The 14,869-nt window shown below is 42.6% G+C and overlaps 2 protein-coding genes across 3 annotated transcripts in view; one reads left to right on the forward strand and one right to left on the reverse strand.

The window, feature by feature from the left end:
* The first annotated feature begins 3,027 nt into the window (after positions 1-3,027).
* Positions 3,028-4,341, forward strand: LOC147241199 (uncharacterized). Its single transcript, XM_086193043.1, has 3 exons — positions 3,028-3,126; positions 3,196-3,254; positions 3,326-4,341. Exons 1-3 carry the CDS (start codon positions 3,086-3,088, stop codon positions 4,324-4,326), a joined length of 1,101 nt encoding a protein of 366 aa, XP_086049169.1. The 5' UTR covers positions 3,028-3,085; the 3' UTR covers positions 4,327-4,341.
* A 5,497-nt stretch (positions 4,342-9,838) lies between these two features.
* arid1ab (AT-rich interactive domain 1Ab) overlaps positions 9,839-14,869 on the reverse strand; it is a 74,185-nt gene continuing 69,154 nt past the window's right edge. For both annotated transcript variants that reach the window (XM_086192545.1, XM_086192544.1), the window contains exons 15-20: positions 14,709-14,838; positions 14,409-14,528; positions 14,179-14,275; positions 13,138-13,957; positions 12,826-12,956; positions 9,839-12,724 (exon numbers count right to left, since the gene is read on the reverse strand). In XM_086192545.1, coding sequence (XP_086048671.1) covers positions 10,814-12,724; positions 12,826-12,956; positions 13,138-13,957; positions 14,179-14,275; positions 14,409-14,528; positions 14,709-14,838 — 3,209 coding nt within the window. In that variant the 3' untranslated portion in view covers positions 9,839-10,813. The remainder of the gene's footprint in view (positions 12,725-12,825; positions 12,957-13,137; positions 13,958-14,178; positions 14,276-14,408; positions 14,529-14,708; positions 14,839-14,869) is intronic.

Below are 14,869 nucleotides of genomic sequence, written 5' to 3' on the forward strand. Positions count from 1 at the left end.
CAGCACAGCTAATATACTGCTTCTCATGCTAAAATAAGAACAGACCTTTGCCATCCAGCTCGTCATTCCAACTGACCCGCCATTTAAAATTTTGGACAATTCACAATCTTTCTCGAAATTTAAAAAAAAAAAAAAGCTTATGTAACACGAAGGCGGCATGGTGGTGCAGTGGTTAGCACTGTCGCCTCACAGCAAGAATTTTTGAATCCTGGCTCGGGCACGGGATCTTTCTGTATGGAGTCTGCATGTTCTCCCCGTTCCTGCGTGGGTTCTCTCCGGGTACTCCGGCTTCTTCCCACCTTCCAACATGCAATTGGGGACTAGGCTGATTGATACTCTAAATTGACCGTAGGTATGAATGTGAATGGTTGTCTGTCTATATGTGTTGGCCCTGCGATGGACTGGCCACCTGTCCAGGGTGAACCCTGCCTCTTACTTGAAAGCCGCTGGGATAGGCTCCAGCCCCCCGCGACCTTTAACAGGAATAAGCAGAAGAAAATGGATGGATGGATGGCATTTCTACATACTGGATGGATGGACTTATGTAACACATAAAATATAAAATGTAGTTTTAGCTTCCCTTTCTTGTGGTTTTCATCAATTTTGAATATTATGTACTCCAACAGCTGTATGTACTGTTTGCACCCATCGTTCATTTTACCAGTGAGCATGACCTCACTCGTCCTGCTAGCCTATCCTGTTCCCAAATGTCAGCTGATAGGCTGCCTCATACATGAAATATTTTTACACACGTGTTCCTACACATGGCTGGAATTTTTTCAGCAGTTGTTTTGATTCTGGAATAATGGACAAAAGTACAAAATAGAAGCAAGTTGTAGTAATAGCATTGACCTTCAGAAAAATATCATCTCAAAAAGTAGAGAGCACAGCCCCTCTGATGACAATGAATCCTTGTGAAATGTGTTGCCTATGAATTCTCCATAGGTAGCTTGACCTCATGCCCTCAGAGAGAGAGAGATAGAGAGAAGAGACTTAAGCTCATTATTATTACTTTCATTATTTCAAATACTGGAACAGATGACAGGGCAGGAAGGGCCCCTGTGTGCCCAACAGGGATTCAAAGCACCTGATTGGTCAGGACAAGAAGAAAAGTTCAGAGGCCAAAGGGGAGATTCTTCCAGAGAGGGTACACCATCTGTTGACCGACTCTCTGTGACTTGACTTCATCTTGCTACTTCAAGGACTTTGAGGAGACCACGCTGCTCACTGTGGATGTGATCCATCATATATATATATATATACACACACACACACACACACACACACACACACACACACACATATATATATATATATATATACATTCACACACACACATATATATACATATAGTATATATATATATATATATATATATATATATATATATATATACATACATACAGTGTGTATGTATGTATGTATGTATGTATGTATATATATATATAAATATTTAATGTGTTACATAACTCCATCCATCCATTTTCTTCCGCTTATTCCTGTTAAGGGTCGCGCGGGGGGGGGGGGGGGGGGGGGCGAAGGCCAGTCCATTGCAGGGCCAACACATATAGACAGACAACCATTCACACTCACAACTCACAGTACATATATATATATATATATATATATATATATGTGTGTGTGTGTGTGTGTGTGTGTGTGTGTGTGTGTGTGTGTATGTATGTGTGTGTGTGTGTGTACATGTACTATGGCTAGCTTGTATAGGACCACCGTGCCAGCCAAAAGAATAAATATAAGGTTGTAAAATGTGATAAATCTATGTTTATCACACTGCATTATTGCATAGAAGTTGTAGGTTTTAGAAAGTAGGACACAAAGACGGATTCACATCCAGGCAGATAGACATGTAGACAGACATGCAGACAGACTTATGCACTCATAATTGGGCCTTTTTCTGGATTTGGCTATACTTTTTTATGAGCATTCTATGAAGATGTCTTGAGGATTTTTTGCAGTATGTGGCCTTGCGGCACACAACCTATATGGGAAGGTGAGTTAATGCATTTGCTTAGATGAACACAAACATTTTGGGATATATTTATTGGCCATCATTTTAAGCGCAGAACAAACAGATTCTCTCCTCTGAGTGCATTATTGTGTGCTCTAGCATTCACTGTAGCTAAGCAAAGTAACAGTCAGTTATCAGGGTGGGGGTCTGGAGCTCTGTGATGCACCAGAGAGGAGAAAAGGGAGTCTATTTACTTGTCTCACTCTAAAATTGTGGACTGCTAACTAATGATATGACAATACAAGTCTAATGACTGAAAATACATAATACCCTTTACATCAATTAACACTATAGGGAAAATTTTAATTGGAAAGTCTCATGGTGTGTTCTGTGTTTCCCCTTGCACACATACAGTACTGACGGGGTAAACTTAAGTTCCTCCCTTTCTCTTTCTGACAAGCATTTAAATGGTAATATTGAGTTTCTTTGCCATGGGACCAGCTGAGACAGAATATTTTTGTTTTCAGAGAAAGGGAAAAATTGAATTACAGTGGAACATCGAGTGCACATAAGCATGTCATCACTCATGGTCATATATCAGGAAGACAGGGATGTCCCACATGGAAAATATGACATTTTGATGATCATTTCAAGAGCAAGCACAAACAAACTGAAATGAAGATTGTATATATGATGGAGAGTGAGAATTACAGTGAGGAACGTATTGATGAGTCTGCAAACAGGAGGCGTGTTAGTTTGCCACAGCAAGGGACAACTGCATCATTACAGCAAAATGGGTGCAATAGGTGTCATTTATAATGTTAACAAGACCATCACAACTTTACAGCATCTTCATCAGGGCTTGATGCAGGTGAGGAGGCTCAGGATAAGGGTCTTTCTTGCTAACAAAGAAGTCAGACTGGGGAATCAGAGTGGGAGCAAAATGAAAATGAATTGTTTAATATGAGCACACCATCCCCCCCTCACAGTATGCACCTGTATCCAATCAGCTCTTTAAGCTGTGATTGGAGGCAGGCTCACATAAATACCACCTGTGGAGTGCAGAAGTGTGCAGAGCAAGTAGCTTCTGGGCTGTTGTTGCTTTGACCAGGTTGAATGCTTTGGTATAGAGACATGGCTTGTGGAGTTCATTTGGGGTAAGTTGATGAATCATTTTAAGAGTGATGGCAGTGTCATTCTTCTGATTGTCTTGTTTTTGTGTGCAGGATCTTGCTGATTTGCTTTGTTCAAGCAGAGCATGTATGCTGTTTTTGGGTTAAACAAGGTACACAACATACAGAATATGAAGAACCAAATTAGTGCATGTTCTATTTAACTGCAATCTCTCTCTTGCAGCTCAAGGACAAAACAGCAATGCAAATGTTGGCTACTTGCAGCAGCAGGATGGTGGCTTAAGAAGACTTAGTGGCAGTTCTCCCCAGAATGAAGTCAGACAAGACTTGGTCTCCCAAAGCCCAGCCCAGACAAGTAGTTTCAATGTACAGAGAGGCTACAGTCAGGGACTCTACAGCAATGGTAAAGCAGTGTCACAACCAGCTCAAAGTAGCTACTCCTCAGTCAGGGTGGTGAAGGTCAGCCCGAAATCAAATCTTAGGGTTCCAACATCAAAAGCCAAATTGTCAAAAACTCAAAAGGCACCAACACAGATTTTTGGTCTTTCAACTGCTATTGTGAGTGGAACTTCAGTGAGTAAATACAATACTAAAAAGCAAAATGACCCTGAGTTCAGCAAGAACAGCTTGCTTCAGCAAGGTACACAGCATTCTAGTCCGTATCTGCCCAGCAGGTCTGTATCTACTGCAGCTTCTTGGGGACACCGCTCCCTCACACCAGCATCCTATGACCCAAGAGCACCCAAAATAAACCAAGAAGTTCATGCTCAAAATGGTGCTTTCTCTCCAAGGTCCCTTAGCACAGGAGCTTCTGTTCAGATGCAAACATCAGCCAGTGGCCAAGCTAGGAGAGTGATTTCAAGGGGACGCTCTATGCCAAAAGACTTCTCCCATCAATCTTTCAACTCATACCAAAGCAAACCGTACTCTGTGAGTGGAGGAAAAGCGCAAAGAAGCAATGCACCTGTTGCATATGCATCTTCACATTACACCCAGCAACTTCCAGCATCCGCCTACAAGAGGAACATCGGCCCTAAAGGAACCTCGACTCAGCCCTTTTCCCCAACAGAAACTTACAACATCCCTGCTCGCTTTGGTGGCTCAGCTATCAGACGACTTAAAGAGCCAGAACAGAAGGCACAAGGAATCAGCAAACTGCAGCTGCAACACCAACAGGCATGGATCAAGCCACCAGTCCAGAGTGTTTATCAGGCAAGTAACTGAACAGTATCTGACAGTGACACTTAAGCTACTTAACAGGCTTTCATAGTCTGCATAGACTAATGTTAACTTTTCTTCCCCACATGTGCAGAAAGCATCCTGAGACTTGAAATAAACAACTTGTACTAAAATCTACCTCAGTTGTGTCATGTGCTGCTGTCACGTCTGTAAATTTTGTGCCATCTAGTGGGTAAGATGCACTATTGCTAAAAGCAAGTTTTCCTGGTAAAACTAAATGGCTTAGTTTGCTCTTATGGCTATTTAACCTTAAAATGCATTATTGCTAACTGCCATCCCAGTTATTGGTCCCCTCAGGCTCATTTGTTCACAACAGCATTAACATTTCAGGGCCTACCAATAAGATTAGTTTGTCCTACTGGAAGGATCACAAAAGGCCAGACTCTAAAGAAATGTATTGTAACTGTGGACTTACCCAATGGCCATTTGTGGGATAAAATGTGACAGGATTGCTGCACTTTCACTCCAGTAAAAGGTGCAGGTAACTATTTGCATCCAGTGGTTTCTGTATAACCAGCTATGGGATTACAAACTTGTGCTACTGATCAGTTCCACATATGAAGACAACTTGCATTTCAGATGTGAGGGGGGTGGGGAAATGCATATCTTGACTGTTGAACGAGGAATGACTTATGGCCTGTAAGTGTTTCTCCATGGTGGCTCCAAGCTAGGACCTCCTACTAAAGAACAATGAACTTTACAAGTGTTACCAGTGCTAATTTCTTCTGATTCAGATTGCAATTTATAATTCACAGGGAATAAAAAAGCAGCTTTTCATCAGCACCCATGATACCTTTACCACAATGGAACATATGAAATAATACAAAATTTATAAGATGTTTAAAGCAACCAGCACTGGACCATTGCCAAAGATGTAAAAATTCATATCTGTGTATATGAATAAGACCATGAAAACGTACATTGCCTACCTAACATACAGTGCATAGTATTTATCAAAAAGTCAAGTTGCCTGATGATGTATAAGTGCGTAGTAGGCCCATACATTTTGCGTATCAATTGTAATTTGACAGTGGTATATACCAATTAAGGTAATTAGAGGGATGAACAGAGCAAATGCAAAATACAGCACTACATAATCACTCATACTTTACACAAACACACTCAAAGAGATCCCCAATAGGACCACTGGTGTGTAAGTAGTGTTTGCAGCACTCAGGGGCCATTTTTTTTAACATGGCTGAAACTATTGTAATTTGTCAACATTGTAATTTTTAATATTTATATTTCACCTTTTCTGAGTATCATGAAAGAGGTCTTGTTTCCCTTTGATATCCAGTGGGCATCACACCCTGACCTGAGTTGTGCAGAAAAGAAAGTCCGATGTCTTCCCTCCCCTATGTCAAGATAAAACTCTCACTGCAGTTTGACTCATTCTCAGTTTAATTAGAAAACAACAAACAAAACCAAGAATTTGAATTCTCTTAATGGAAAAATAATTGCAGGGCTGTTGTATATTCAGTTTTAACTAATTACAGAGTACTGTTGATACCTTTAGTACTAGCTTTATCCTGTCATAAATTAAGCTATAATGAAATCATGACTGAAACTGACCCACTCACAGTCTCCTCAGCCATGATTTGATTTTGGCATGGGAAGTGTTCAAGATGGTGTACCTTTTAACATATATTCACTCACGTTTCATAACACGATCTACATCACTGCCAAACGTAACCTATATATGAAGAAAAAAAGGTTTAATTCGTAAGTGGTGCCGCTTATGCCAGCCAACTATTTTGTGTTAAGTTTGTTTTGACTCATGGGGATCACACACACAAAATTAGGCAGTATAAATATTTATCACCAAATACATGACAATACAGGTACAGGAAGAAAAAAACATCTTCCACAAATGCAGTTAAATCAGCTTCTATGTTCTTAATCTGACTATTGACCTTATTTTAAATCAGACTATATTTCAATATTGATATGAATTTCTTAGTGAATGTTACATTACTATTTCTGCTTACATGCTAGAGAAAATTCCAATTGATGACTGAGTCAGTTTCCTCCCAGAATAAAAGGTTCAAAAATTATATACACTACTTTGGTTTTCCATGTCCATCTTTGTTTGTCATATTATTTCACAGATAAAGGCAAAAAAAGGAATCATTCCAACCCCAAGTTAGTTTTTGACATACAGTTCCATCGTCTATGTGATGTGGAGCAGATTGTTTTACCATCTGCTGTACTTTGTGATTCTGACCAGATGAGGGCACCATGCCAATTGAGGAGAATGGGAAGCCAGTTGAACAAAAGGATAAAACCTTTGTATTAACTAAACATAAGGCAAATGTGTGCTTATATGAATTCAACCATTTACTTTGTATGACACTGAAGGATAAACCATGATCTGATGAAACAGAAGCAGAAGAAGTCGTAACTTTGATCTAATACAATATTTTCTGTGCCAGAAGTGATGGAGACTAATTCTGTAACATCGTCCCAAATATCTGAGAGTTCAGTATGTAAATTCAGTATATTTTGTAATCGATCAATGTTCTGACTGCTAACAATCTACATGGGAGGAATAAAACAATTGCTGGAGGATTTTTCAGGTGCTTTGTTGATATGATTATGGTTTATTGAGATGTAAATATTTTTTGGGTGTTCAGCATGCACTGCTGTGATGGTTTGTCACAGATCCACCCAAATCCATGACAGATGTCTTTAGGCCTAAGCAGACTTCAGGCTGAGCTGCATGTGTTCATCCAAAAGGTGTAACACAAGTTGATTTAATGGCATAGACATGATGTCAGTACAGGTCCACTGGAGTAGGGATAAAGCTGAAGTCAGGGTGTGAGCCTGTCCCTCGTGAGGATATGGAGCACCAGGCATATTTGCGAGATAGAGTCCATGAATTGTTCTTGGATGCTAAACCGACAGCAAAAACAGACAGCAAAAACAAACAGATCCACTGTTATTTATGCTTCAGAGTCAGTGAAGGCCAGAGACCAGCGGTATTAAGTTTTTGAATTGTCCTTCCCATTTTTTGCCTTTAAGAAAAATCTTCAAATTTTGCTGAAATGTCCTAAGGGACTCAAACATGAACTGAAAAGGTTTAGGTAGTTAAAGTTCACAGGTCAAGATCACTATCGCCTCAGAGCACGACCACAGGTCATCCCTGCCTGCAGCCATCAGGCTGTACAACTGCACACTGTGAATATTCCCATTCATGTGTCTGTTTTTTCAGAAGTGTGCAATTATTGATGCAATAACGTAGTCTTATTTTTCATACTTCATGTAAATATTTTTCTGTAGATTGTCCAATATAAATGTGTCTATGTGGCCCTGTGATGGACTGGCGACCTGTCCAGGGTGAAACCCACCTCTCACCCAAAAGCTGCTGGGATAGGCTCCAGCCCCCCCGTGACACTTAACAGGATAAGCAGAAGAAAATGGATGGATGGATGGTGCAGAATGCATAAATGTTGAAAAGAATGAGGAATTGCCTTTGTGCTGTGCACAAGTCACTGGATGATGTGGACGCTGAAAAAGCATTTGTGAGAATTTCAATTCTAATCTGAGATGTAAACCAAAACTCTAAATGAAAATGTTTGAAGCCAGTGGACACTTTGTCCTGTACCATTACCCTCAAATGAGCTCGAGAGAGGGGCGGCATGGCTCAGAGGTAGAGTGGCTGGTTAGCAACTGGAGGGTTGCTGGTTCGATCCTCACTTCCCCTGGTGACCATGTCGAAATATCCTTGAGCAAAATACTGAGCTCCTAGTGGCCCTGTGATGGATTGGCGACCTGTCCAGGGTGTACCCTGCCTCTTGGCCAATGTCAGCTGGTCAATGGAGTGAGAGAGAGCGGAATAGAAGATGGATGAATATTTCTCTATGAGAGCACAATGGGACAGTGAAAACCACACCCTCCACTACTGAAATTAAATTTTTAGTAGGACTGAGATTACAACTCAGTGTAAAATCTCCAGTATGTGCTTTCATTTACTTTCACTGCTTTTACACACTGGGTTGATAGAGTGGCTTTCTAGATAGTGGAAGGTTCACTGGTTTGGTTCAAAGCTCCAAAGAGTTCATCTAGGTGACCTTGATCAAGGCACTGAACCCCAGCTTAATCCCAATGAGCTGGATTTTTACAGCTGCCTTCACCATTGGTCTATGAATGTGTGAGTGAATGAGGCAGCAGCGTCAAGCACTAGGAGTACTGCTGAGATAAAAAAGGTGAAAAATATAAATCAAGCCCATTTACATGAGGTCACAGTGAATGTGTCTCTGTGGGAGTTTTCCCTCACCAACCCTGAAAAGGTTATCTCCTATTAGGCTTTGACATTTTGATATTTTTAACAAAAGCCTGAAAAACTGATGTTTAAAAGCGGAAAGGGTCTCTAACTATATCATTTTGTATAACAGGAAATGTAGATTTCATCAGCATTCTTGGCATTAGAATTCTGATCATTTACTTCTTCTTACCAGAGCTCAGCATCATCAAGCATATATATTTCTATGGTTGTCATCAGACTTTATAAATTGGATTGAAGAGGCTTGTTTCAGAAGACCAGAGATCTATGTCACTGCTTTGGAAAAAGTCAAACCTCCCCACCCCTCAAGTGTGCTGTGAGAAGGAAGTTAGGACTTTACCTCGGATTACTTTGTTTTTATCTCTCTCTTGTGCGATCAGTCTTGATCTGGGTGAGATTTCCTGAATAAATAAAGCTCAACTAAAAAAGACACCACATCAAGAGGAGGCAGTAATCTTTGAAAAGGTATTTTGAGCCATATTTAGCTCAGGTTTTTTTTTTTTTTTGCAAATGCCATTTTGTTCCATTGATGGTTGCAATGGAAACATGATTTGAGAAATTGATATTAGCTCAGCAAACAGGACAATAAATGTATTTCCTTGCAACATGGGGATGACACGTTGATCGGTGCATTGGTGAAAAACATGGTATTTAATAAGCATCATGCTCCACAGAGCTGAGCTTTTGGTGAGGATGCATCTGTGGGCAAATTTATTTGAACTGTCAGCAGAACACTGGATGCTGCAGTAGATGTATCAAATTGTCTAGAGGCAAGGGAAGTGAGAGCCAAATGAAATTTTAGGGCTTTGTAATACTGCTGCCTCAACCATATGAGGGAAATGCAAATAAATCCACGGCAAACATCTTACGAAGATTTAATGTACATTTATTCTTAACACGTGGAACATATAGTATAAAGATTTGATACTGAATAAATGATATTCATTAAGCCAAAAAAGGAAAAAAGAGGAATTTACATCAAGTTTTAGCTACATCATCTGAAATACAAATATGCAGAATCCGCATCACTGGAAAAAAATTAACAAACAAAAAAAAAAATCAACAAAGTTAAAATGGTTTCTTCATTATGGTCTAGTTGTCACTTATGAAGGAGCTCAAATGGAACCGCAGACATGATTTTTGTTATATTTCTCTACACCCGGACCAGGACAATCTGAAGTTGTGTTTGTTGGGGAATCCCACCCCCCACCCCCCCACCCCTGCCATCAAGTCATCACATGGCATACTCGATGCAGGTAATTGTCAAAGATTAAAAATGGTGAAGCAACAGAATTTGAGAAAGAGAAAGAGAGAGAGAAGTGTAATGTACAACATCATATATACACTGCAGCTTGGACTGCATCTAGAGTTGAGGACCAGTCCTAAAGAGGTGACTTTTTAATATAAGGGTCAAGTCATACAATCAAGGGACAAAGAAGAGGTCGGGGTGTTGTAGGTTCACCATACTTTGGGGGAAAAGCCGTTTTCTCTCTTGACATTAACTAAAACTGTTTTTAAAAACTACAGTTTGCTGCCAAGCCAGCGTATCTCAGTGTGAAACAGTATTATTACAGTATGTTTACAGTTTTTAAGGTGTACAGTACAGAAAAAAGTCCTACAATCTACTGCACAGGCCTCCAATGACAGATTTCTGTTCACAGCCAATAATGTGGTTCCTGTGGGGCTGAGTATATAGCATCCAAAGTTACAGCAATAATACCACACCACTGTCTGTGAATTCATGTAGCCTCCAAACATAATATTGTTTAGTCCGTGCCCTCCTCCTGCTGACTCCTTGAGGGAGAAAGCAAGCATATGAATCCCCAAAACTCACTGTAAACGAGACAGCAACTTTGGTTACAGTTTTTTTTTCAGGAGATTTTTATTTTCATTAAAAAACAAGTCCTTTCTGCAGGCCAGTGAACTCTGGCTGATACCTGGGTCCCGATCTGCTCTTCTTTTCCAGTATCTTTCCGTTTCAGAAGTGTAAAATCCACAGCTACTTCATGATATTCCTTCCTTTAGTGAGAAGCAGGGGTAGAAAGACAGTGGAATCCGAGGTGATTTTGCATAAATTAAAAAAAAAAAAAGGACAGTCAGTTTTGCTCTTTTCACTCACACACAACAGACACACAAAAAAAAGGAGTGGGGGAACGGAAATAGGGCAGAGCTGAAACCTCCCCACAGCTGTCATGACTGGCCAATCAGAAACAGTACGTCACAGATCACCTGGGACACCATAGAGTTCATAAGTGGGGACACTGAGATGTCTAGTAGCCGCGACTCATACAAAGTGAACTCTGAGTGGTTTTCCTCCACCTTTGCCAGAGCGTGCAAGGCCCGGGCTGCCCGCCGCATCATGTCCACACTGGTGGGCTCAAACTGAGGTGCACCCTGCATTTGAAGCAGGGAGCTCTGGCTCTGCTGGTATTGGGTGGCAGCTAGGCTATCCTCTAGGAATCCTAGCAGGTTACCCACACTGCCTTTTTGCACAGCAATAGCACGTGCAGCCAGGCTGTCACCGTGGGCTAAGTTAGCCAACAGGACGACCGCCATTTCCCGGCAGACAGCAACCTTGCGCTCACCGACCAGACGTACCAGTGAGCCGTAGAGCTTCTCCAAGCGGCTGAACGGTGGAGTCGCCAGAATGAGGTCAACGTTGTTGTCCTGGATGCTGAGCTTACTGAGAGTTTCAAGAACCAGTCTCTGGGGGGAGAGTGAGCCATGGGGTCCCAGCGTGGGGAAGGGGTCCAAGGCTTCTGCTGAGGGGCAGACAGCCCAGTGGAGCAATCCATCGAGCAGTGGCAGGCATATACTCTCTGGGTAGATAGAAAGGTCCAGTTGGCCTGATATGTTTGCCAAAGTGACCAGGCAGTTCTCCCTTAACACCTCAAGGCAGTCCCACCACCACTCGTCTCTTTCGCAGCTCACACCTTCATCTTCCTCTTCCTCCTTCTCATAGGTGACCGGTGCCTGCTTGCGTTCTGGATGCCTGTGGTGGAGAAGCACCAGGTGGCCCAAAAGTAGGAGAAGACCTGGGTGTTTGGACATCTCCAGATCATTCCCAGGGACAAAAGATAGGCTGCGCACTATGTTAGAAACACAGATGCAGCGCCTGGCTAGCGAGTCCTGCCAGTCTGACAGAGTACTGAGTGGTGTTTCATCCTTGCTGTGAGGCTCATCCTCCAAGATCTTAATGTTGCGGCGGCTCTGGAGGTCAGGGTTGATACTGAAGAGGTACTTGCCATTTTCTTTCTGCTCCTCTGCACCTCCACGAACCACTTCCTCTGTAACTGATCCTGGGCGTGCAGAAAGTACATCATCAATGGTGGCAGTGACTGGTGCCCCAATGGGAAGAGGAGTCTTCTCCGCTGGGCACTTTTGAGGTTCTGAGGGCTGATGCCGTGGCTTATTATCCCCATTGGACTTGGATTTCTCTGGGGTTTCCTTTACCATCTCTGTTGTCTGGATCTTTCTGTTTCTCTCAGTGACTGTTGGCATGCATTTCCGTTGTTTGAGACAGTCCATTCGGCTCTCAAAGTGGGTCTGGATGTGTTCGGTAGTGTCACCACCACCAATGCTCCAGTGTATCAGTCCACTTTCAAAGCTCTGCCGCTGTCCAAGCTTAGATGAGTGGTTCACCTGGAAGGGATTCTTCTTTCGCACCACCTTAATGGGGAGTTTATCAAACTTACTAGCCTGCTTGGGCTTTTCCAAGTGAAGGTTGGGGTCCTGTGAAGACCCTGAGGTAGAGGTATTGGGTTCCTTTACAGAAGACTCACTTTCTTTCTCCTCCCCCTCATCCTCTGAAGACTTGTCTTTCTGGGAGCTTTCCTCCTCTTGCTTCACCTGAACCAATGAAGATGCATCGGGTTTGGCCCGTGTTTCCTCTACCTCCTCGTCCTCCTCATCCTCTTCATCTGTGTCCATGTCCTCTCCGTCGGGCATGGGAATTTCATCATCAGAGTTCTCATCAGCAGCATTGGGGTCTATGAGGGTGCGTTGGCCAGGGTCCCCTACTTCATACTCCTTCAAGATGTCAAAGATCTCTATCAGGCAGCGCCGGAAGTACTCCACCACAAGCTCTAGAAATCCAGGAAGCTGAGAAATCAAACATAGTTACCAAACCCATGAATTTACACATAAAGAAGTAATTCTCTTAAGATATGTAATTGATACAAAAGTAGCTTTGTTGAGCTTACCTGACATAGGTTAAAGGTAGAAATGCTGTTGTCATCAAAGAGTAAAATGTTAATGGTGTCCAAGGCCCAAGTGCTTTCTGCTAACAAGCCTGACTTTAGTGACATCATCACTCTCCATGCTTCAGGAGTACCTGTATATACACAAAATCAGTATTATTGAGCACGAATTCAGTGTGCCAGTAAGTTTTCTACCCAGGAAAATTCAGCAGCTAATATACTTGTTAATTGTAGATTTCCCTGCTTACAAATATTAGTATTAGCCATATGCATGCTTAATAAAAATATTGAATAAATGATGTAGAACTTTTGTACCGATGTCCTTCATGGTTAACCGCCTGCGGGGCTTGAGGTGGGGTTGAGAGGCTTCCACAGAGCCAGAAGGGAAAGCCACATCTCGCCTAATCATGGGCTGCTGCACAGGGGCCTGGCCAATGTGGGAGGCAGGCACTGGAGGTCCAGCTTTCTGCACTTTAATGCCTGGGTGCAAGTAGGGGGACTTGCTAGGTGATGTCCTGCTTTCCATGGGCCTTGGCATGGGTGCTGGGCTCGACACCTGAGGAATGTGGTTCTGAGAAGCCTGATACGTGGATGGTAGTGGTCTTGTCATGGGTGGTCCAGAACCACCAGGGCCAAAAGGTGGCTGCCTCTGATTGACGTGGCCAGGCCACTGACCCTCATGATTCATGCGTTGGTCTGTAGGCATCATTTCCTCAGAGCGGTTCATGCTGTGGTAGCCAGAGCCCTGACTTGGCACGGGCGGTCCCTGACGGTTGGGATAGTTGGGGTAGCCCATCTCATTGCGGCCTTGCCAAATTGGGCCCTGAGGACCGTCGGGACCTGAAGGCATGGGGCTTGTCATCATCTGAGGAGGCATTGGAGACTGGGAAGTGGGGCCTGTAGATGATGGTCCCCGGTCCCTACCAAAGTGGAAAGGGAACTGGTTCTGTGGACCTGGTGGTCTGCGGTCCCCTCCAGGGTATGCATTATACTGATTATACATGTCTTGTTGGCCCTGAGGTCCAGAGGACTGGGGTCCTGGTTGCTGCTGACCACTGTAAGGGACATTATACATTTCCCCCTCATGGCGCTTGGCAGGTGGACCATATCCTCCATCTACAGGACGCTTGTAATTCTGTCAACAGGTAACATTTAACATTAAGAATTTGGCATCTCATTATTTTGATGAATAATGATTAACACTTAAATGTAAATAAATGTTTGAAAAAATGTCATAGATCCATGTCATAGAATTCCAACAAAGAGAGAAAAAATCATCTTTTATTTTTAGAAATGTTGAAAGGGAGAATCAGGCTGCAATATGATAATCAGACACAGTGAACAAAATGTTCTTACTCCTTGCTGCTGTGAATACATTCCCGGTTGTTGATTTGGGTATGGGCCACCAGGGGGAGCTCCTTGACCAGGGTACTGATTGGCATAGGAGTCATGTCTGAGAACAACAACAGCAGAGGAAAGTTACCACTATTTCTTCTTTTTAAGTAATTCCACAGACATTGAAGTTAATTTCAGTTTTCCTCTAGTCTAAGGCTTTACATCTTAACCAATTTTGATACAAATCTTACCGTTGCTGTGGTGGCGGGCGGCTGGGTGAGTACATCCCTGTGTCTGCTCCTGAAGGCATAATGTTGGGCTGTGGAGCTCCTGGTCCCATGTTGCCATCAGGACCCATGCTTGGCTCCTGTCTATAAAACCAAACAAACAATACGCAGTGTATATGGTATTAAAGGATACACAAAGGACTCGTGTAACACAGATAAATCCCATATACCTTGCCTGTCTTTAAATCCCTTGTTGATTGGTAAATGTTGGAAAATTACAAGCCCCTCCCATACCACTGACACACACAACAATGTGGTGTTTACCTGCGGTCATATCCATAAGGATACTGTTGTCTCTGGCCCATTTGCATGTTTCCCATGGGCCCAGGTGGGCCTCTATTATATTGCTCTCCCATCCCACTGTTGGGACCTGGTGGCATGAACTGCTCTCCAGCTTAACAGAGGAACAATATTGTTAGTTTCAG

Source organism: Aulostomus chinensis, chromosome 22 (assembly GCF_037954235.1).
Source record: "Aulostomus chinensis isolate RoL2024-O1b breed Wild chromosome 22, RoL_Achi_v1.0, whole genome shotgun sequence".
NCBI classification, from domain to species: Eukaryota; Metazoa; Chordata; class Actinopteri; order Syngnathiformes; family Aulostomidae; genus Aulostomus; species Aulostomus chinensis.

Excerpts from the sequence above, each read along its gene's own strand:
- LOC147241199 (XM_086193043.1), top strand. The coding sequence starts at position 3,086 with ATGCTTTGGTATAGAGACATGGCTTGTGGAGTTCATTTGGG. Across the intron at positions 3,127-3,195 it reads GCTTGTGGAGTTCATTTGGG|GATCTTGCTGATTTGCTTTG; the intron begins GTAAGTTGATGA and ends TTTTGTGTGCAG. Across the intron at positions 3,255-3,325 it reads CTGTTTTTGGGTTAAACAAG|CTCAAGGACAAAACAGCAAT; the intron begins GTACACAACATA and ends TCTCTCTTGCAG.